Raw genomic sequence first — 24,347 nt, 5'->3', positions numbered from 1 at the left:
GAGAGCGGACCGCCTGTCCACTCTCATCCAATCCCAGCCGATCTGATCCCCGGGACGGATGGAAAATAGGGTTTCCATCCGTCTGGATTTCAGGGACACGATCAAATGCGGATGGCAGTGGGTGTCAGCAGACATGTCTCCGCTGACATCTGCTGCCCCATAGGGATGCATGGGGATCCGATCAGATCAGCCTGAAAAACTGACAGGCGGATCTGATCGGATCGTTCGTGTGAAAGAGGCCTTAATGTGATTACAGGCCTACATGTATAGTTTTGTTTGTTAGGTTAGTATTATTCCCTGGTAGGCCTACATAATTTTGCTTGTGTGATTGGCTCACTAATTTTCCCAGAAGTCTACCTAAGATACAAGTCAGATTTCTGGCATCCCCTGCAACAAAAATGTAATATTTGGTGAGATACTTCCAATAGGAACACGTCCAAAGGGATGCAGGCCCAGCAGATTTCCTCATTAGAGCTCTGCAGCTGCCACAGCTGATAGATAATAATGAAACCACTCCCATTAGACCCACTCAGCACAGAGGCACAAACAGTGATTTCTTCAGAATAATAAAATGTAGGAATCTGCAACAAAGTTTGTTAAAGTCCTTGTAATGTACAGAGATCACCCAGAGGGGAATGTTTTTTCTCAAAAAAAGTGGAGTTACACTTTAACCAGATTGACTTCAGTACAACCAACCTGCCCATTTATGGATTGAAATTCCGCTGGTCCCTGCTGAACTGGCTGAATATTAATCCATGTATGGCTGGCTTTAGACGGCATTGTTACCTTTGAAACTGTATAATAGAGTATAAGTTCACCCAACAAATATCAATAGTAAAAAAAAAAAAGTCTATACAAGTCCTGGGGCTCTTAGTAATATTATGGGAGCCCTTATAGCACAGAATACAATAGTAAATGGGATCAGTCAAGTGTATTAAAAAGTTGCAAATTAACAATGAAATCTAGTATTCACAAACCATTTTAGATTTTTTTTCCTGTTCTTTTATGAATGTTGACTTAAGCACCACCTGCTATAATTCTGTTAATCAGGATACTGTGTAGGTTAAAGATCAAGAAAGGCCGGGTGGAAATTGTGTAAGAGCGTTGTATTGATTACATCCTCGTGACCCTGTAATGTGCATTGTACTTTGTATCTCTAACAGCAGTTCACACGCATTGAGTCAGATGACCAATAAATAAAAAAACTCATGTGATTGCTTTCCTTTGTATGTTCACCTGCAGCTGATAGAGGCAGATTTAAATTTTAATACACTTTAAAGCACTATTGAACCCCAAACCCAAAAAATTACATGTTGCAGTTTACCAATCATTAGATGTGGTGGCTGCCTTAACTTTCTTTTTTTAAGCTTTTTTTCCCTCTCCTATCACAGATGTGTGCTAGTAAACACACCTTCTGTGTTAGAATGCCCCCACTCTGGATGAAGGAGCACAGGGGGCACCTTTGAACAGCAGCATTGTCAGTCCGGGCAGAGAGGATTGTTAAATATACTAGCAAATTTGAATACATTGACAAATTGAGGCTAAACTCCAGCTCACACTTTATAATAAGGAACAACAACAGCTTTTTTTTCTTATTGGATAAATGTTTTACATAAATAGAAAAAAGGATGATCATTGTAAGCACCCGTGTCAGTGGTAAATGGTTTGTCTTATCCCTCTAACTGCTACATCTGCAGGGCAGCTTGCTCTTTTGAAAAACAACAGACTTACTGGCCAGATCATCAGGTGAAAATAAGGAAAACAGTGTCTCTCCTGCGCTCAAGTGATGTGCGGGAAGGTGAATAATCTGAATGGCCTTTTGCACACAAACTTGTGGTCTTGTTGCCCTCTCAGGTCCAAGGGTATCCAAATTAGTGATCGACCGATTATCGGCAAAGCCAATATATCGAGGGCCGATATGAACTTTCCCCAATATATCGGAATCGGCCACCAAGGTGACCGATATTGCCGATATTTCCGGAAAGTGCTTGTACCCGAGTATTGCCTGCAGCTAGAGGCATCACCCCGGTAACAGCGTCCATAGCCGACGGTCGGCTGTCTTGTGATGGCAACCAATGCGGCTGAGAAGCCGCTCGGCTGTCATTACAAGCAGTGGGAGGGGACGTCCCCCCCCTCCGCCTTCTACGGGTCGCCCGGGTCATGACACCACTTCCGGGTACTCAGTGCCAGATTAAAAAAAATGACAGCATTCAAAACAGCCAAACTTGGCGTTTCGAATGCTTTTAAGTGCAGAGGAGGGGGGTATTTCAGACCCCCAGATCCCTCCACAAGAGTACCTGTCAAGTGATAAAAAATATCGGCCAATATCGGGCGATACCGATATGCAATGGCCAAACTATCGGTCGATCACTAATCCAAATATTCTGAAAAACAACAACAAGAGAAGGGTGCACCAACCTTGTGCATTACCACTAAAAGAGTTTATTAAAATCCAAAAAGGTAGCACACAGTGTACTTTTGGCTCTGAGGAAGAGGGTCCTCCCTCGAAACACGTCAGCCAGACTATTTTGGATCCAAAACAATAAGGTGATACCACCCTTCTCCTGCGCTCAGAATCCAAGCTCCCCGACCACACTCCCCACGGGACTTACAGCTAGCGTCTTGGATGGCTAGGCAAGGCAAAAAGAAACAAACAGAGGGGGCACCGACCTAGCGCATTATCCTCAATAATAGGCTTTATTTATGCAGCATATAAAATGGCTACTCACAAACACAGGTGTAAAATGATCATAACAAACTCAGTTGCTGCAGTGTCAGGAATAGTCCATATGAAAGTCCATAATCCGATAAGATGACGGCTGACGCGTTTCGAGGCTCAGCCTCTTCCTCAGAGCCACTGTGTAATGACCTACTCATAAGTTTAAATAGTAATGCATTGCTTAAACCCCTCCCTCAGATCTCGGGAGCCCCTCCCTCTCGGGGTGTGGCAGAGGTACTACACCCCTCCCTCTTGTAGCACTGCCATTCAGCCCCCAACAGGGTTGGTTTATGAAACCCATGTAGTATGCACCACAGTTACATTATAAAAACAAAATAAAACAATTGCACATACACTTGAATGAAATTGATCTACAAAATGCAGCTGCAATGGTTAGCATCCATATGACATAGCATATAACGCACATTGTGAGTAAATAAAAGTGTGAATAAAAATGTGAATAAAAACTAGTATTAGATGTGGTTCATGTAGGTACACAAAACACTTCCACCAATATTAGAGGACTAATGATGTATTACTGGACGTATGTATACCCCACTTTTACCTTTGAGGATACTCAAAGGTAAAAGTATAGTACATTCTATATATCTATAAAAGTATAGTACATTCTATATATTTCTATATATTTTTTAGCAAAGACTCTGGAGAATAAAATGGCGGTCATTGCAATATTTTTTGGCACGCAGTATTTGCGCAGCGGTCTTTCAAGCGCAATTTTTTTGGAAAAAATACATTTCACTGAATTTAAAAAAAACTAAACAGTAAAGTTAGCCCAATATTTTTGTATATCGTGAAAGATGATGTCACGCTGAGTAAATAGATTCCTAACATGTTATGGCTTAAAATTGCACACACTCGTGGAATGGCGACAAATTATGGTGGTAAAAATAAGACCCCAAAGGATTTGTTGCCAACTATAGAGCTTGCTTGGAATAAACTAATAAAAAAACTAATGGTGGATACAAATAAAGTGCTGGGTGCTATTACATTATCCAATAATAATGAACCATACAAGGTGAATATCACAACAGTAAAATAGACGACGGATAAATAGTAAAGATATTGATGGTGAGGAAAGTGCTAAAGCTGAGTGCAAACCAATTAAATAATTATATCAAATCAATATTGAAATACATAAAATATACAATAAAATACATCAATAGGTGCCTCAAGTGCTAATGTGCAGATAAAAAAGTCCACATAAAAGTTCATAAGTGACTCAAGTGAAAACACGTTTATCTTGAGTGCCAAAAAAAGAAAAAGTGAAGGTGCTCTGTGTTGAATCCTCCAATGATCCAAATGCTGGTACTTGTGGTGTCACCGTGAGGGATAATAGGAGAATGCACTCACCAGATGTTGTGGGTCCTATATACCATACGGTATTAAGACCTATACTCGCTTTATGGCCACCTGGGCCAGAGAGGACACTGCTGGGCTTTGTAGTACTTTGGATTATGTAATAGCACCCAGGTGCATTACCTTGTGACAGTAATAGGCAGTAACAGGTGCTCTTTATGAAGGGATCGGGGGTCTAAAACACCCCAGACCCCTCCACTGCACTTCAAAGTATTCAAAACACCGAAATCCGAATTTTTGAATACTGACACTTTTTTGAAATCTGCGCCATTGGCAGCCGAGTAAACCGGAAGTGACGTTGTGACGCCGCTTCCAGGTTACATGATTGGAGACCCGCTCATATGTGCCGGCTGGTTGCTCGAGTTTCCAGGTGGGCAGACTAGGACTAGGAAACTAGGATTTCACTAAATTAAAGGTCCTGGAAATTCCTGATCTTCAACAGGGACTCTGGTGGTTGGGTTGGATTCAAGACAAGCACTGCCATTGCTTAAAGAGATTGTAAAGACAGAAGGCTTTTTTTTTTATCTTAATGCATTCTATGCATTAAGATAAAAAAACCTTCTTTGTGCAGCGACCCCCCCCCCCACCTTGAGCCGCCCCTCTAATACTTACCTGAGCTCAGCTCTATCCAGTGATGTTGTAGGAGTGTTTCAGCTGCCCTGGACTCCCCTCCTCATTGGCTGAGACAGCAGCACGGTGCGATTGACTCCCACTACTGTCAATCAAAATCTGTCAGCCAATCAGGAGAGAGAGGGGGCAGGTCAGAGTCGGGGCTCTCTGTCTGAATGGACACAGGAAGCTGTGACTCGGCTCAGGTGCCCCCATAGCAAGCTGCTTGCTGTGGGGACACTCAACAGGGGGGAGGGGCCAGGAGCACAGAAGAGGGACCTGAGAAGAGGAGGATCCGGACCACTCTGTGCAAAACCAACTGCACAGAGCAGGTAAGTATAACGTGTTTGTTATTTAACAACAATCACTTTAAGGTATGCAATGGAATGAGAATGCACCAGACAAAGGAGCAGCCTTAAAAAAGCCATATGCCAGGTGAATTGTGCGCATGCACACTGTACTACCATACATAATGCATACATTATTGCTTTTTTTGACCAAGGACTCTTTTGGTGGGGTGCTCACATCACGTTGTATTGTTCTTACATGAAAAGTGTGTGAAAAATAGCTAACATATATAATAGCTTCAAAATTAGTAGGGACACATCCTATTATATCCTAGCATGCTAGCACTTAATTGCTAAGACACTGAAGCATGTACAGCTTAGTGAATTCTATTTGTCATGGAATTAAGTACACTGTCACTGTTGTGCATATCTCTCTGCAAACCATGCATATATAGTAAATATTTTTAAATACCGATTGGGTTGTTCATCCTGCTTTGCAGGCCCATCAATGCAACAGCATATGAGCATGTACTTCAGTAAATCAGGCCCAGTACCTTTCTACATATACTGCTCACATACAATCTCTACAATCCAATCCTTATTGAACATATAGACCTGCAGAGCACTATAACATTTTAAACGCTAGATATTTTTACTAAATCATTTTTTTTTTAGTTTTACCCATTATCCTGTTTTTTTCTTGCCCTTGTGTATGTATATGTTTGTTTATTTGTTTTGTATCTTTGCAAACTTGCAATAAAAAGCCAATATATATATAAAAAAAATGCATGCATATAATTATTTATCCTGATTTACTTAAAATGTTCCCACAACTGGTTTTGCAACTTAGCTAATGATAAATCTCTCTTATCTATTTTATATATTTATATTGCTTTTCTTTTTTGAACTGTTATCTCACTTGGGCAAGGCTGTCATTCTTAAAGCGGAGTTGGAGTTCCAGCCTCTAAAAAAAAAAAAAAAATGGAAAAGTCAGCAGCTACAAATAATGTAGCTGCTGACTTTTAATATATGGACACTTACCTGTCCAGGGATCCCGCGATGTTGGCCCCCCCTAAGCTGATTTGTCCATCGGCTCAGTTGCAGGTGCCACCATTGCAACTAAGAGAAACCGGCAGAGAAACCTTCAGGCTTCACAGCTAATTTCCGATTACAAATGCGCGAGTCGCACTGCGCTTACTGAATGGCCCGTCGTCTTCTGGGACACACACAGGTCCCAGAAGGCAAAGGGAGGGGAGGAGGAGGGGTTCGATCTAGATGTGGAAATGTATTACCGTACCGTAATAAATATATCCAAAAACAAGGATGGGGGTGGGTGGGCTTTTGTTTAGGACATAGTTGTATTTTTGGCTGGAACTCTGCTTTAAGCAGGCCATGGATATTTAATTTATTTTTTTTGTTCAATCAAATTACTTGATTCCTGCTGTGCCTTTGTATTCTGATAGTGGGGAGACTTCCCCACCATCAGAATACACTGATCAGCGCTGCCAGCTATAGCATGTGAAGCTGATTAACCACTTCAATACCGGGCACTTTTCCCCCTTCTCGCCCAGGCCAATTTTCAGCTTTTAGCTCTGTTGCATTTTGAATGACAATTGCGCGGTCATGCAACACTGTACCTACACCAAATTGATGTCATTTTTTTCTCACAAATAGAGCTTTCTTTTGGTGGTATTTGATCACCGCAAGGATTTTTCTTTTTTGCTACAAAAATAAAAAAAGACTGAAAAGTTTGAACAAAAAAAAAAAAAAAGTTTTTTTGTTTATGTTATAAAATTTTGTAAATAGATATGTTTTTTCCTGCACTGATGAGCACTGATGAGGCCGCACTGACAGGCACTGATGGGGTGGCACTAATATGCAGCACTGATGGGCACTGATAGGCGGCACTGATAGGCACTGATATGTGGCACTGATAGGTAGCACTGATATGCAGCATTGGTGGGCACTGATAGGCAGCACTGATGGGCACTGATAGGTGGCACTGATGGGCACTGATAGGCGGCACTGATTGGCACTGATGGGCGCTGATAGGTGGCACAGATGGGCACTGATAGGTGGCACTGGTGGCAATAGAGGGCACTGGTGGGTGGCACTGATAGATGGCAATGATGGGCACTGGTGGGCAGCACTGATAGATGGCATGGGGTGCAGCAATGATTGGGAGGGCACCACTGGCAGGCTCCCTGAACCCTGATTGCCATCCCTGGTGGCCATGGTGTGCATCTCTGGGGTCATGGGTGGGCATTCCTGGGGTCATAGGTGGGTATCCCTGGTGGTTCTAGTGGCACCCCCAAGGGTCGGCACTGGTAATCAATGCTCTGATTACCAGCACAGACCCCCCCTGTCAGGAGAGCCGCAGATCGGCTCTCCTCTATTCGCGCCTCTCAGGCACGAACTAAGGAAAGCCAATCAATGGCTCTTCCTGTTTACTATGTGACCAGCTGTGATTGGACACAGCTGGTCACATGGTAAAGAGCCTATGTCAGTAGGCTCCTTACCGAGATCGGAGATGAGGTTTGCCAGAGTGATATGCCATCCGGTCAGGATAATGTAACCACCTTCCCGCCATCAATTGCCTATAGGGCAGGCGGGCGGGAAGTGGTTAAGTGGCAAAAATCTGACAGGTCGGTTATACAGAAGTCAATCAGTAGATTGACTTCTGTACAACCACCCTTCCCATTCATAAATCCAAATTCAGCTAGCCCCTGTTGAACTGGCCAAATTTTAATCCATGTATGGCTGGCCATAGTGTTTCAAGTGTCAGTACATATTTTAATGCTTTGGTGCAGCCTCTGTATGTACACTACATCATACAGTGCAGCAGAAGAAGTTGGTGTGTGTGTGTGTGTGTGTGTGTGTGTGTGTGTGTGTGTGTGTGTGTGTGTGTGTGTGTGTGTGTGTGTGTATATATATATATATATATATATATATATATACACACAGTGGGAAAATAAGTATTTGGTCCCCAAGCAAAACACAACTTAGTACTTGGTTGAGAAACCCTTGTTGGTAAGCACAAAGGTAAGATGTTTCTTGTAGATGGTGACAAGGTTTGGACACATCTCAGGAGGGATTTTGGTCTACTCTTCTTTACAGATCTTCCCTAAATCCTTAAAGTTTCTTGGATGTCTCTTGGCAACTTGACGTTTCAGCTCCCTCCATAAATTTTCATTTCATTTTTCGTAGGATTAAGGTCTAGAGACTGACAAGGTCACTACATGACCCTAATGTGCTTCTTCTTGAGCCACACTTCTGTTGCCTTGGTGGTATGTTTTGGGTCATTGTCATGCTGGAAGACCCATGAATTACCTATCTTCAGTGTTCTGGCTGAGGGAAGAAGATTTTCATCCAGGATTTTACAATACATGGCTCGTCCATTGGCCCCTCAATGCGGCATGTACCTTTAGCTGAGAAAAAGCCCCAAAGCATCATGTTTTCACTTCATGACTGTAGGAATGGTGTTCTTCCGGTCACAGTCAAATTAATGCCAAGGAGCTAAATTTTGGTCTAATTTGACCACAGCACTTTCTCCCAATCCTTCTCTGAATCATTTAGATGTTCATTGGCATGGTTGTACATGTGCCTTCTTGAGGAGGGGGACTCATGTTTGGAGGAAGAAAAATGCTGACTATGACAGTAAGAACACCATCCCTACAGTCAACCATGGGGGTGGAAACATTATGCTTTGGGGCTGTTTCTCTGGTAAAGGTACAGACAGACTTTACAGCATTGAGGGGCCAATAGATGGGGCGATGTATTGTAAAATCTTGGATGAGAACCTTCTTCCCTCAGCCAGAACACTGAAGATGAGCCAGGGATGGGTCTTTCAGCATGACAATGACCCAAAACATACCACCAAGACAACAAAGGAGTGGTTTAAGAAGAAGCACATTAAGGCCCTGGAGTGGCCTAGCCGGTCTCCATACCTTTCTTCTATAGAAAGTTATAGAGAGAGCTGAAACTTCAAGTTGCCAAGCTACAGCCAAGAAACCTTAAGGATTTAGAGAAGGTCTGTAAAGAAGAGTGGACCAAAATCCCTTCTGAGATGTGTGCAAACCTGGTCATGAACTACAAGAAACTCCTTCCCTCTGTGCTTGCCAACAAGGGTTCTCCACCAAGTACTGAGTCGTGTTTTGCTTGGGGATCAAATACTTATTTTACTTACTGAACTGCAACTCAATTTATAACATTTGTATCTTGTGTTTTTCCTATATTTATGGTTGTTATTCTGTAACTACCATTTAACCACTTAAGCCCCGGAAGATTTTACCCCCTTCCTGACCAGGGGGTATTTTGCGATTCGGCACTGCGTGACTTTAACGGACAATTGCGCGGTCGTGCGACGCTGTACCTAAACGAATTTGACGTCCTTTTTTTCCCACAAACAGAGCTTTCTTTTGGTGGTATTTGATCACCTGTGCGATTTTTTGATCACGCGCTATAAACAAAAAAATAGCGTCAATTTTGCAAAAATAACAATATTTTTCACATTTTTTTATATGAAATTCCCCCCCAAAAAAAAGTAAAAATCAAAATTTTTTAAAATTTTCGGCCAATTTGTTTTATGCTACATATGTTTGGTAAAAAAAATCGCAAAAAGCGTATTTTGATTGGTTTGCGCAAAAGTTATCGCGTTTACTAACAAAGGGAAAGATTTTTGTCATTTTTGTTGTTTTTTTTTTTAACGCGTAATGGCGGCGATCTGCGATTTTTTTTGCGGTACTGCGACATTGTGGCGGACAGATCGGACCCTTGACTGACATTTGTGACACTTTTGGGGTTACCAGTGACATTTCTACAGTAATCAGTGCTATACATATGCACTGTTACTGTAAAAATACACTGGTTGTGAAGGGGTTAACTTTATTTGGAAGGGAGGGGCTGTGTGTATCCCTAGGGGCGTGCTTTCTGTGATTGGCTGTGGCTTGAGCTGTAAGGACACTGATCAACGGATCTACATACTAGATCCGTTTTATCAGTGTCTTTACAGCGAGGAGAATGACAGGCAGCTTGTTTACACAAGCTGTCTGACCTTCTCCCTCTCCCCCGCCGATCGCCGAGTGACCGGCGGACATCGGGTCCACTGGTCACACGCGCGGGGGGGTCCGTGACCACGCGGGAGCGCGCCTCCGGGGGCGCGCGCTCGCTCCCTAGACCCTCACAAGCTAGTGACGTAGCCCTACGTCACTTTGCCTGTGAGGGGCTGACTGCCGACGTAGATCGGCGTTAGGCAGTCGGCAAGTGGTTAAAATACACCTATAATAAAAAAAATTATAGACCCCCTCCTTTCTTTGTAAGTGGGGAAACTAACAAAATCTGCAAGGGATCAAATAATTATTTTTCCCGCTGTATATATAGTTAATAGTCATCTACCTTTCCACCAAATTGAATTTATATCCTTACTGTGATCCTGACAATGCACATTAAAAGCCATATTACTTTCAAAATAGATTTTCCAAAAAATGACATGCAGACACAACATTGTATTGTTAATATTAATATTTATCTCTGTTTATGTCTCTATAGCATTTACTCACATTTTTATAGCACATTCTGATCATATTCCTCATATTCCTAATATTTACTTTCAATACATAACCTGGTCAGATGACGCCCTGTCCACAAACTGCAGCCACATAATTTAAACCGTAGGTTACCAACCGGTCAGTTACGTTCTACCTGTCATTCGCAGCGATGCAATGGATATTTTGTGACTCTGATTTGCTGCCAGCCCTCAGATCAGAGTGGCATTGTGAATACAGAGCCAATGGAAATCCAAGGTTCCTACTCAGCTCTTATGTGTCATATGACACAGCTAGGGGGAGAGCTGGGAGGACTTACCTAACTCTGCAGGGTGCCACTGCATTTGAGGTCTGGTGAGCGAATTTCCACAGAGGGAGGGGGAAATTTGTGCTTTGTCTCGGACCCCTACATTTATTACTGACCCCCTGTTACTTACTATTGACCTCAGAACTCCGCATTATTTACTACTGACCTCTGCACTTTGCGTTACTTACTCCTGACCTCTGTACTGTGTGTTACTTACTATTGACCCCTGAACTCTGCATTACCTACTATTGACACATAAACTCTGCCTTACTTACAACTTACCCCTGAACTCTTCAAACAGGCCTTCATTACATTTTTTTTCTCCAATTTTATTTAAGCCAGGAAAAGGCAGTTTCAAATCACTACATCAATGGTACATAGATATCGGAATATCCAGTTACATAGCATAAAACATGTCAAGCCAGTAAGTGATCACTGAAGATACATAAACTTCAAGGAATCAACAAAAACGGATAGTTCAAGCCTAGTCAAGCCAGTAAGTGATCACTGAAGATACATAAACTTCAAGGAATCGACAAAAGCGGATAGTTCAAGCCTAGATTTATCAATCACTTACAGAGCCTAAATGATCTCATAAGGTGGACCACTTAAAGAAGGATATGGGGCTGCCTATTCCATTCTTCTATTTCCTAAAGGATAGGAATTAGAGGAAAAAGATAAGACTAGAGAAGGGATGGGGAGAGGGAAAAAGGGGGGGGGGGGGGTTTGAGGATACATTACAATAAAGGTAGTTAGAAGGTAATGTCTGACGAGTAAAATTATGGTCTAAAGAGAGCTGTCCCCTCTTTAGAGAGGACAAACAGATTTTAAATATCCAGTTAAGGGGAATACAGGACTTGGCAGCATTCAAGAGGTGACGTACAATAGATTTTTTATAAATATTTGCCGGAATGACCGAAACATGCAAAAAGAAAAGGCTGGAAGAAGGCTAAAATGTATGTAGCATGTAAGGATTATGATGCCACCAAAATTTTAAAATTGGCTTCCTGACTCTTCATACAAACAGACGATTTGAGGGAGAATCTGATAATGTTTTGTTGTTGGTCTGGTGTAAAAGTGCAGTTTAATTCTGTTTCCGCTTATACAAGGTAGGTGCAGTTGTTCAGGAGGGGTGATAAGTAGACAGTAGGTTTTAGAACCTGGGATAGAATTCCTTCTTCTGGATAGCATTTCTTAAATATGGTCAAGTGACGACCAAAGCCCTGTAGGTTTGGCAGGGAGTGTAGATATTGATGCAGCTGAAGAGCTCTCCAAAAGTTTAGATGGAAAGGGCCTGAGACATCCATTAGGGATGTAATAGAAGGCCAATGATCAACTGTCAGAAAGCGGGACGCCTGATAGCGACCAGTTTGATGTGAGGCATGGAAAGTCATGTCATGAAGGCCCACATAAAATTGCAGGTTACCTAAGATTGGGAATAATGGAAAATCTTGAGAGGAATGGGAGGCATGTGTAAATAGGTGTGAGCATATACGGGTCCTTGGTTCTAGCAAGGGGTGTAATTTCAAGTCATGTGGTAGAGCTTCATAGCAGCATAGGGCACATTAATCATTAGTGGTATATCATACTCATTAATACTCATTAATGGTATATCACATTAAACTTGTTTAATTTGTGCCCAGAGCCTGGCGGAATAATGGCGGTGCCAATCAATTAGTCTACCGAAGTGGATTGCCCGGTAATATTTCAATCTGGGACTACTAGACCTCCTTACTGCTTGGGGAGCGAGATTTAATGTCAGGGGAGACAAGGACGTTAATGTTCCCAAATTAATTTGATATATAAGGAGTGCACTTGCTTAAAATAATAGGAGGGTATCACTATCGGCAGGGCTTGAAAAAGGTAAAAGTATTTTGGTAGGATGCTCATTTTAGGAAAATTGTAGCAGCCAGCCATGAGTGCAAACCTTGATGCCAGGTCTCCAACAAGGTGCAAATTTTGTTCAAGAGAGGGGGGAAATTGAGTTCCAAAGTACGGGACAAGCTGGAAGGGATATATGTGCCTAAATACTTCAGAGCCGAATCTGTCCAGCCGAACTTGAAATTCAAGCTCAAATTCTGGAGAAGAGGAGGAGCGAGCTACACTCCCATTGCTTCCAATTTACTGAAATTGTTTTCAAGTTGGATAGCAGTCCAGCAGTAACACTATCGGATTAGTCAAGGAAAAGAGCGTATCATCAGCATATGCTGAAACTTGCTGTTGTACACATCCAACAGCCAACCCCGTGATGTCTGGATTTAAACAAACTTTTCAGAGGAAAGGTTTAAGAGATAAAGCAAAGAGGAGAGGGGATAAGGGGCACCCCTGTCCTGTCCCATTAGTAATTGCGACGAAGTCAGAAAGAACTCCATTGGCCTTGACTTGAGCCAGCAGTCGGTCACACTTATTCCCCGACTCATAACACATTTTACGACAAGTCTGTAGGGCTGCTTTGGCCTTGTAATGTAGTAAGTCAGTAACTTGTCTACAGAGAGTCATAAGTTCTCGTTCAAGTGACAGGGTCAGAGCATGTTTATGTTGGGATTCAAAGGTGCGAATCTCTGTCAGGAGAGACACGAGCTTCTCCTCGCGTACCTTCTTAATCTGCGACCCATGCTTAACGAGTACTCCTCTAATAACCGTTTTGTGGGCTTCCCATAGAGTCCCAGGATCACATTTCAGATAGTCATTTGTTTTAAAATATAAGTTTAATTCTTTGCCCACCTCCTCTAGAACCTCTGGAGTCTGCAGGAGACTTTAATTCAGTTTCCAGAATCGGGTTTTGGAGGAAGGAACGTCTGAGAGTACGTATGTCAATACTATGGGGGAGTGGTCTGACCACGCAATTGTGCCGATAGAGGAGTCCCGTACAGCATGGAATTGATAGTGTGGAGCATGAAAACAGAAAATTGTTACCAATACTTACTGTAATTTTCCTTTCCTGGCCAGTCCTCACGTCAGCACATCTGGGTTTGCTCCTCCTGCGAACCCTCAGGACCAACCTTATCCTAGCTTATAAGAGAGGGCCCTCCCATTCCCTCTTGTTCTATATTTAGCGGCGACAGGCTACATAGGGAGGGTTCCAGGGTTGTGCTGACGTGAGGACTGGCCAGGAAAGGAAAATTACAGTAAGTACTGGTAACAATTTTCAGTTTTCCTGGCCAGCCCCACGTCAGCACACCTGGGATCTACCTAGCTATGTAGGGCGGGATAACGACATAAAAAAAACAGTCAGTTTTAATGCTTTATGAATAGACTTTATTTCATCTGCAAAGGTGCCATCACTACTACCATTCCAAATCTTTTTGTATTGGTTGACATCACGTCCAAGTTATAGTGTTTAGTAAAGGTCCTGCAGGAGCTCCAGCTGGCTGTCTTGCATATTTCCTCCACCGACACCTTGGCGACTGCTGCCCATGAGATCCCCACACCTCTAGTTGAGTGCCCACGTAATATTTGTGGAGGAGCTAGGCCCTGTTGCTTGTATGCCAGGTTAATTGTCCTAGTAATCCAAGTTGATCCCTACCTTTTTTACTTTCATGGTATAGCCTTCGGACTATCATTTAGGGAGGCTGCAGCCTATTCACATTTATTCCCATTTATTTATATTTATATATTAATTCATTTATATACACATTGGACCACACACTTATTCTCCCTTCCAAATAAACCATTAGCGCGGTAGTTTTACATCTTTAATTCCAAGTTGATATGAGTCTTGATGATGCTGCTTCCCCTCTTCTAGGACCTTCTGGCAGAATAAATAGGCCATCCGAGTTTCGTATTTGTTGGGTGCGTTGTAGGTACGTTGCAAATAAGCTGACCATATCCAGTGGCCTCAGGTCTAGCTCATCTGTCTGTTCTGGGGGTTGTGTGAAACTTGGTAGGATTGACTCCCAATTTAAGTGGAACTCCGAGACTACCTTGGATATTAAGGCTGGTGAGGGCCGCAGGATAACTTTGTCTGCCAGAATAATACAAAATGGTTGTCTGCAAGAAAGGCCTGCTAGTTCAGAGACCCTTCTGGCTAATGTGATACCTGTAAGGAAGGCTATCTTGATGTTAGGAACCACAAAGGGCATGTCTCGGTGGGGACCAATGGAGGTTGGAGCAGGACTTTTAGCAATATGCCCAAGTCGGGAAGAGGTTCTTCCTCGGAAGCCGTATTCTCATTGTCGCTTTGAGGAATTGTCTTATTAAGGGCTCTTCCACCCATCTGTGACCTGTGAATGCCGATAACGCAGACACTTGTACTTTGATCGTATTGTAGGCCAAGCCCACTTCTAGGGCTGTTTGCAAGAAGCCTAGAACATTCTTGATCTCTGGAGTGGACTGGGAGAAGCCCTATTCTGTAGCAAAGGTTACGAATCTCTCCCAAACTCTTGTATATGTAGAATTTGTAGATGCTTTTCTTGCCCTCAATAATGTGGTGATTACTTCCTCCGAGATTCCCTGTGACCGCAATCTGGCCAATTCAAAAGCCAAGCCACTAGTTGCAGCCTCCCTGGATTCTGATGTGTCCACTGTCCCTGTCTCAATAGGTCTTTCTTCAGGGGCAGAGCTATTGGCGGGTCTGCCGCCATTTCTAATAGCAATGGAAACCAGGGTCTTCAAGGCCAGAAGGGTAGTATGAGGATGGCATGTGTCCCCTCTTTTGCAATTTTCAATAATGTCTTCAAAATTAGTGGAAATGGAGGGAAGATGTATACTAGTGGGAACGTCCATAGAATTGAGCATGCATCTTGTGCTATCACTTTGCGGTCTTGAACCTTGTTAAAAATTTTGGCAGCTGTGCATTCTCTGATGTTGCCATTAGATCCATGGAAGGTGTCCCCCATTCGGAGAAAATTGGTTCCAGGTAGAATCTGTTGACCGCCCATTCGCTGCTGGTGGGGAAATTCCGACTCAGCTGATCTGCAAGGATGTTCTGTCTGCCTGGAATATAGGTCGCTGTCAAGGCCTCCAGACGTGTCTCGGCCCAGACAAAAATCCTGGTTATCAATTGCAGTAAAGGGAGGCTTTTGGTTCCTCTTTGTCGGGGTATATAGGAGACTGCCGTCTGATTGTCCAACCTTAGTTAAACTGGGGCTCCTTGAATCAAGTCTTCGAAGGCATGCAGGGTTTGGAAGGCTGCCTGCAACTCCAGGAGATTGGAGTGTCTTGTCTCGATTGCCTATCAGTCTGATTTACCCCTATCAGTCTGTACCTACCAATCCCAGGAGAGGCTAAACCTGGGTGGGAAGGTTCGGCAGGGGGGGATCCATTCTCACTTGTTCTTCTATGGCTTGCTTCAGGTGGCCTGGAGACCAAAAAAAGGAGAACAAGAGGGAATGGGAGGGCCCTCTCTTATAAGCTAGGATAAGGGGGGTCCTGAGGGTTCGCAGGAGGAGCAAACACAGGTGTGCTGACATTTTGCTGGCCAGGAAAGTAATCTATTGGTGTGTATACCTTATGAGGAGAGGAGTAAAACGTGTAGTCCATCTCTACCGATTGTTGTAGGCGCCAAACATCTACCAGTGGGGCCCTATGTATGGCTTGAGCTTCATTACATTTTTCATTGGGCCTTGCTTGGTTATCCTTAAAAAAGCTCCCTGCACCCTGGTGACATTTTATTTCTCTTCTGCGATGTTCAGGTAGATCTCCATCTCTCCAGGGTTGCCTAACCTTGCTATAGACTTTTTGGAAACTTTTTTCAAAGTGGATATGGGTTAGTTGAATAATGACTGGCTTGCAATAGCCTTATTTAGGCAAGCAATTCATTTCATTTCTTCAATTCTCGACTTTGAACAGATGTAGAAAAGGGAAGACTGCAGTTAAACCGGTACAACTTATGTAGGAGGATTTTTTTCATCTCTATGTATGACCTGAGGCCAGACAAATCACTGGGTACGTGTAAGGGTTTACAACCACTTTAATATTTTCATTAGAAAGTCAATATATAATAGTTATTGACTTCAGAACATAAATTAGTTGCATTAACTAGCTATTCAAAATGTTACGCAAAGTATTGTTTTTCCAAAAACATTCTGTTGCGGGAGTCAGCAAACCGTCAATTGCAATCTACTCATCAACCGTGGGCAGGTGACAAGAAGATCGCATCCCTTTCCTGCCGACCCCTGAAACTTGGACAGGAGCAAGGGTGGAATTTACTGGAACTGATCCTCAATCCTCTGGATCCTCTGGCAGCAGCTAAAAGCCTCCTTCTCCTCCTCTCTCTCTCCCACCAATATTCAGCTGCTGCCAGAGGAAAGGGAATTGTGCGACCCCCTGTATTGCTGCCGGCTTCTCCACCTCTCCTGCCAGCTGATTTTGGGAGATCATATCAGGATGGAGAGCGGGGAAGGGGCCAGTAAGTGTGTCATTTACAGGCCCCTTTCCTTCTCATAATAAATGCAGTTTGCTATGCTTTATTTATACATTTCATATTTACTGACCCCTTCCTTTTCTAAAGGAACACAGTAAATGATTGGTACTGATCACTCACTGTGTTTATTCGTAACTAAAGCATAGCAAACTGTATTTACTATGCTTCAGTTTGTGAATGAATAGACAGCTCTATACAGAGCTCTTCCTGATCATTCATTCTGTGCCGCTGAGTCTGCAGAGATAGAGATTGAGGACTGTGTCTTTAATCTCTTTTCTCTGTCTCAAAAGTTAGACATCAGAGGTCTGTTAAGATCCCTGATATTTCACTAAAGCCCTCCAACAGGGCTTATAAAAAATTGTAAAAAAAATTATAAAAGCAAAAATTGTAAAAAATAAATACAATTAAAAAAAATAAAATAAAAAACTACTGACACCTTCCACTGCCCTACTGACACCAGTCTCTGCCCTACTGACACCAACCTCTGCACTACTGACAACATCCACTGCTCTACTGACACCACCCTTGGCCCTACTGACAATGAAAACTGCTCTATTGACTGACACCATCCACTGCCCTTCTGACACCAGTCTCTGCCCTACTGACACCAACCTCTACCCTACTGACAACATCCACTGTTCTACTGACATCACCCTTGGCCCTACTGACAATGAAAACTGCTCTACTGACTGACGCCATCCACTGCCCTACTGACAACAAACTCTGACCTACTGACACGCCTACTGCTCTAATCACTGACATTGTCCACTTCTAATGTAGGCTAACTTTATATTGTTAGAGTGACATTTGTTTTAATATATTTTTCTAAATTTTCATTACTATTTAGTTACTATCAGAAGAAACTGTTGGCTCTCCATAAATTTTATCTAACAACAGTAAAACCCTTCATATACAATATTTATTCACAAAAGCACACTTTTTCCCACAGTTTAATTAGGATATTTAACTGATTAGAAAGGTTTACCTTTTTAACCACTTCCAGTGCGGGTGAATTCTGACATTTCTCTCTTGCATGATAAAACATATTTTTTTTGCTAGAAAACTACTTAGAACTCCTAAATTTTTTTTTTTTTTTTTTTAAGCAGAGGCCCTAGAGAATAAATTGGTGGGTGTTGCATATATGTAGGTCACACAGTATTTGCGTAGCGATTTTTCAAATGCAAATTTTCAGAAAACATACTCTTTAATTAAGTTTAATGCACAAAAACACAATATATTACCCAATTGTTTGGCAAAATATAAAATATGATGTTACACCACGAAAATAGATACCAAACGTATCAAATTGCGTCCATCTGCGGAGTTGCGTCAAGCTACAGTACCTAAAAATCTTGATAGGCAACTCTTTAAAAAGCCTTTACAGGTTACCACTTTAGAGTTAAGCCCCGTACACACGCAACAATTATCGGCCGACCGATCGTCCGACTTTTGTCCAGAGTGGTGTTTTGTTGGTTGGAATGTGCCTAGACTGCACACGAATTTTCTCGCCCAACAAAAATCTACTTCAGAAGTGATGTCATGTGTTGGTTTTATTTCTTTGTGTTCTTTCTTCTCTGAGCATGCCCAGACTTGCTCATCAGATTTTTCCCTGTCGAAATCTGTACTGACTGCACGAAAATCGGACGTGTTTTGACGGCCAACAAAAATTTTATAGTCTGCACACCAGATTTTTTTCGGCCAAAAAGTCAGAGTCGGTTGTCGGAAGCATCATACTAGACGAAAATCGGCAGATTGGACGTTGGCCGAAAATTCCCTGCCAATTTTCGACGCGTGTGTACGGGGCTTTACTCAGTAGGTCTGGCATTAAGTTATTTGTAGCTATACTTCACATGTATGGTGCGATTGGCGTTTACATATGTGTGCAGAACCTACACGCGTGTTCACATTTGAGCATGAGCACAGGGGAGCGAGGGCGCTAGGCTTACTTTTACTTTGTAGGGAATCACCAGCAGAAGAAAATGGTATACCGATCATTGCTGCAGCTGCAATAGTGACCCAGATATTATCCTTCCATTTAAGGGTATTTATGTATGTACGGCGGATGGGAAGTGGCTAAAACCAAATGTGTTTATTTACATTAAATATCCTAATAAATGCAATTAACTGTTCTTTCGCTGTTCTTTTTAACATTTAAATGTTTAAAATTTTGTACAAATTTCTTGCAGGTCAGTAATATTTCCTTCCTGTTGGTGGGCCCCCTTATGATGTACCTGTTACACCCATATGCCTGCAGACGGACACTGATGGTTCATGGAGTCTGGATCTTGTTCATCATAATTGGTATGAGTGTATACACGCTTGTTTATGTGTGTCTATATAGATATGCATGGAGTTTATAAAGCACATATTATTTTTTGCTCTGGTACCTTTCAACCGACCAACCAAGATTTTTATTGCTCCGACTGAGAATTTACTGCTCACTGTATGTTTTTAAACATGTTTTACCATCCTAGTAAGATAAGATGCTTTCAGTAATAACACGTTTTTCTACTTTAGGTCTCTTCTCCATATACTACCACATGACCCTTAGTTTCTTCGGCCAGTTACTCGACGAGATCTCAATTTTGTGGGTTATTTGCCTTGGCTATTCTATATGGTTTCCCAAGACTTACTTCCCCAGATTCATCACAACCAGGTAGGATTGATACGTTATTTATCCATTTATACCTTTGGTTTGTCTTTGCACAGGTAGTGTATTACAGCCTTTTTCAACCATGGGGCCCAGGCACCATGGGGGTGCCTTGGAAAAATGCCTAAAAATTGATCAAAAATTGTATACAAGCCTTCAGGTGGATCAAGCCTGCCTTTTAACCACTTTAAGACCGGAAGGATGTGCCCCCCTAATGACCAGGCCCTATTTTGCGATTTGCCGCTGCGTTACTTTAACGGACAATTACGCGGTCGTGCGAAGCTGTACCCAAACTAAATTGATGTCATTCTTCCCACAAATAGAGCTTTCTTTTGGTGGTATTTGATCACCTGTGCGATTTTTATTTTTTGCGCTATAAACAAAAAAAGAGCGTCAATTTTTTTAAAAAAAAAAACAATATTTTTCACATCCTGCTATATGACATTCTCGAAAAAAAAATTTAAAAATCGAAATTTTTTAACATTTTAGGCCAATTTGTTTTCTGCTACATATATTTGGTAAAAAAAAATCGCAATAAGCAGATTTTGATTGGTTTGCGCGTCTACTAACTATGGGAAAGATTTATGTAATTTTTTATAGTTTTTTTTTTACTAGTAATGGCGGCGATCTACGATTTTTTGTGGGACAGCGACATTGCGGCGGACAGATCAGACCCCCTAACTGACATTCTTGACACTTTTGGGGGGACCGGTGACATTACTACAGTAATCAGTGCTAAAAATATGCACTGTTACTGTACTAATGACACTGGCAGGGAAGGGGTTAACACTGTGGGTGATCAAGGGGTTAAATGTGAGCCTAGGGGAGTGATTCTAACTGGGGGGGGGGGGGGGGCTTCTGAAATGATCAGAGACCTGTGTTCCTATATAGAAGGATCACAGGGGCTCTGTGATCATTCCAGGGAGAACAGTCAGCTGTGTTTACAAAAGCCGGCCGTCCTTCTCTCTCAGCGGGGAATGATCACAGGTATCAGGTGGCAATCAGAGCCGCCTGCCCCGTGTATCGGCATCCCGCTGCCAAAAGGGCACTAGCTGCAGGCGCGCGACCCACGTAGGTCTACATCGGTTTGCACAGGAGGTCCGCACTGCCGCAGTAAATAGGCAGCGGGCAGTCGGGAAAAGGTTAAGTAAAGTCCACTCATTCCAATTCAAATATTAAAAGCTACTTTCAAACGTTATGTGAATATTCTGAAAATTTTCATAAAAAAAATTTTCGCTCAAAATTCTAGTAGTGTGTACCTAGCTTAAAGTAATTGTAAAGTATATCCTTGTACAACAACCCATTCAGTTTAAAATAGAAATGAAAGGCAAACGATTTGTGTATAGATATTAAAAAAAAATTATAAATACCTTTTTTATGTGATTAAGTGATCACATTCCCTCTGTTCTCAGCTGCATAAGAGCTGGGGGAGGGGGAGGAAGCAGTGGCTCTGCAGGAGGGCGTGTCAGGACAAGTCTGATCATTAGAGGAGAGCAGGCTGAGCTCCCAGCAAAGCTAGAGAACTGACCATGCTGTGTTTTTGTTGCTTAGTGCGGTCAGTTTTTAATAGGAAAGCAGAGGCACTGGCAGGAACACCAGGGATTTCACAGGAAGCGATACAAGAAAAACAGGATACTTTTTCATACAAGTACAGCAGGCACATGCCAGAAATATGAAATATTGGGGTAACAAACACTTTAAGCAATTTTGGCACAGGAAAGGAGCATGTACATGGAGTAAAGGATAATTTTTGGGGTTTTTTTCTGGGAATAGAGTACAGCCTGGGCCAGCCAAAGCAATGGGCTGAATATGTAAGGCCCCATTCACATATAGGTGTCTCGGATCACGGGAAGAATTGCTGCTATTCTGCCCACGATCCAGAATCATTGCAAAACGCGGGACGCCCGTACGATTCCTGTGACTTGCAATGGCACCCAAAATGTGGCACGATTTTGCCACGATTGTCGCCCGACGAATCACAGTAAAATCACGCAAACAAAATCGCCCAAAAAAAGTACAAGAACTTCTTTTAGGTGACAAGCATCCCACGATTCTGTATGCGCGATTTTACCGTGATTCGTTGGGCAACAATCGCAGCAACACCGTGCCGCTTTTGGGGTGCCATTGCAAGTCACTGGAATCACACGGGCGTCCTGCAATTTGCAATGATTTGGGATCGCAGGCAGAATCGCGGCGATTCTGCCTACGATCCTAGACGCCTATATGTGAATGAAGGCTAACAAATAATGCCCCAAAAAAAAAAATCTTGAGAGTGTTTTCTGAGTATTTATTCAGTATTCTCATTAACTTGTATTGTCAGAACAGGAGCCGCCATGAGCCCAAATAACATTGCAGCAGTCATTTTCATCAACGCAAAGTGATGCTTCTGCTCATTCATGACTGCACACTTTGACACTTACATTATCAACATTGACACAAGCATTTTTGGAGCTTTGCCAAAGCTCAACAAACACCAGAAAATAACACCTGTATATATGCCCCAAAGCCGGACATAGAGTCTATGTCATAGATGGGTCGAAATTCAGCCAATTCAACAGAAACCGTCCAAATTTAATTTCGCCTATGGGCAGGCTGGTTGTACTGAAGTCAATCCATTGATCAAGTTCAGTACAACCAACCTGTCTGGTTTTTGTCACCTGATCACTGCCAAGGCTATAGCCGGACAGCAATGATCATTGTATTCTGCCGGTGAGGAAGGCTCCTTGTGCTCCCCGCCAGCACAACACAAAAGCGATGTGAGAGGGATTCTCCCATCATCACTGACGGTGTTGATGGGAGAATCAAGCAATTTTATTTCCTTCAATCTGAAGAAAAGAAAATACATAAGATATGGCCTGCCTAAAGCAGCCCATAGATGATTTGATTTTCTTTCCTTCAATCACAGGTGGAAAGAAAGAAAAATTGCCCCATTTCACCATTAACACACTGCGACAACACTGATGGGGAGAATCCCACCCGCAGCAATATTGTGTTTTGTTGGTGGGGAGCGCAGGGAGCCTTCCCAGCAAGGAGAACACAATGATTACTGCTAGTAAATACAATTGGAGGGGCAAAGTGGGACTTTAAAGGTGCAAATGATGGAGAAAAATCTGGATTCTCATAAAAATTGCATTTTATTTGTACATAGAAGACTAGGACATAGCAGACAAAACTTTAAAATGGTAAAAAGACAAGAAAGCACTCGATTATGTCAACTCTACATGTTTCGCCATCTTCATAATAGCTTCTTCCGGAGTTTGATAGACATTTCTCGAGAGTGAACATTTCTAAATTTACAAAAGAGAGGAGATAAGAATAACAAAACAAAAAATGCAAAAAAAGGCATATAATGGACATATATCAATGGTCCTATATTGAATGCCCAGAAACAGTCTCTAACTTCAATAAATGTAACATCAACAAAAATGTACATTGAAAAGACCTGGACCTTTGTTTGCCGGGAATAGCAATGACGTGGATACAAGGACAAGGGTGGGAGGAAGGGAGGAGGCCGAGAAACCTGACCCCTTAAGGTTGACCCATAGAGGAGATGCAAGCCAAGCCAAAAATGACACAAAGTATAACTGCGGCTACAATGTGGGGAAACAATTTACATAAGTTTCATGGAAAGCATAAATGGACAAATGACTTCAGACTTTGAACTAGTAGTAAATTTACCTTTTCTTTCAAAAGACTTGAGGAAAAAATATATACTTGGAAAGGCCTTGTTGGTGATCATATAGGAATTAGCGTGGAATTCGCTACCAAATCATAGGAAGATGATCCCCTTATAAAGATAAGAGTTCTTATAAATATATACTCCATAGGTGAAAAAGCTATGGTAGCATGTGTTCAGATAAATGTATATATATAAGTACATAGTATTTACCCTGGTGGTCCGGTGTTGCAGAAAAGCCCAAGCCCAAAAACAGCACACAATTATCCTGCATAGGTTGCCAAATTCCAGAGGGCCCCCTACAGCATTCGCTCCAATAGGGAGCTACAAAAGGGAAAGGAAAAAGAAGCAAGAATTGTCCTTAAATAGTGATAGAATATAATCATGATAAGAGCTTGATATCAAGAGGAATCGCCATTACCGCATGTTGTAGCACAGGATCGTTCTGTTCCCCGGTGGTCTAGTGGCATACTGACCATTCGCGCTGGCATTTAAGCATCTCCTCCACTCGCTCGGCGTTTGACGTCACCGAGGGAGTGAGAGCGAGGCGCTCCAAACCGCCCAACCGGAACCCAGTGTTTGACGCGCGTCATCAAGACGCGACCGCGTCACATGATCGGACCGGAAACCGGAAGCGAGGAAAAACAACATCCGGTCCGGTCGCCATATTGATCGCTAACAACAGAGGAGATGTCTCCAATGTATGGGAGACACAAAAGACAAATGGAAACAAACTGATTAGAAGGAATGAACCGTCTAAGCAGTAAAAGAAGGTCCCAGTAAAAGGAGAATAGATGCAATTGTAATATGTGCCT

At 42.5% G+C, this 24,347-nt stretch overlaps 1 protein-coding gene across 1 annotated transcript in view; it reads left to right on the top strand.

The window, feature by feature from the left end:
- Positions 1–24,347, top strand: part of ACER1 (alkaline ceramidase 1) — a gene marked incomplete at both ends in the record, with an annotated part of 58,421 nt that overhangs the window by 9,360 nt on the left and 24,714 nt on the right. Inside the window, 2 exons of the mRNA XM_082250746.1 lie at positions 19,393–19,507; positions 19,724–19,862. Of these exons, the coding sequence (XP_082106872.1) occupies positions 19,393–19,507; positions 19,724–19,862 (254 nt within the window). The remainder of the gene's footprint in view (positions 1–19,392; positions 19,508–19,723; positions 19,863–24,347) is intronic.

The sequence above is a fragment of the Pelophylax lessonae genome (assembly GCF_965119305.1).
Source record: "Pelophylax lessonae genome assembly, chromosome: 1".
Lineage (NCBI taxonomy): Eukaryota > Metazoa > Chordata > Amphibia > Anura > Ranidae > Pelophylax > Pelophylax lessonae.
The sequence above is the reverse complement of the archived record's forward strand: the minus strand, read 5'-3'. Positions and strand labels throughout refer to the sequence as shown.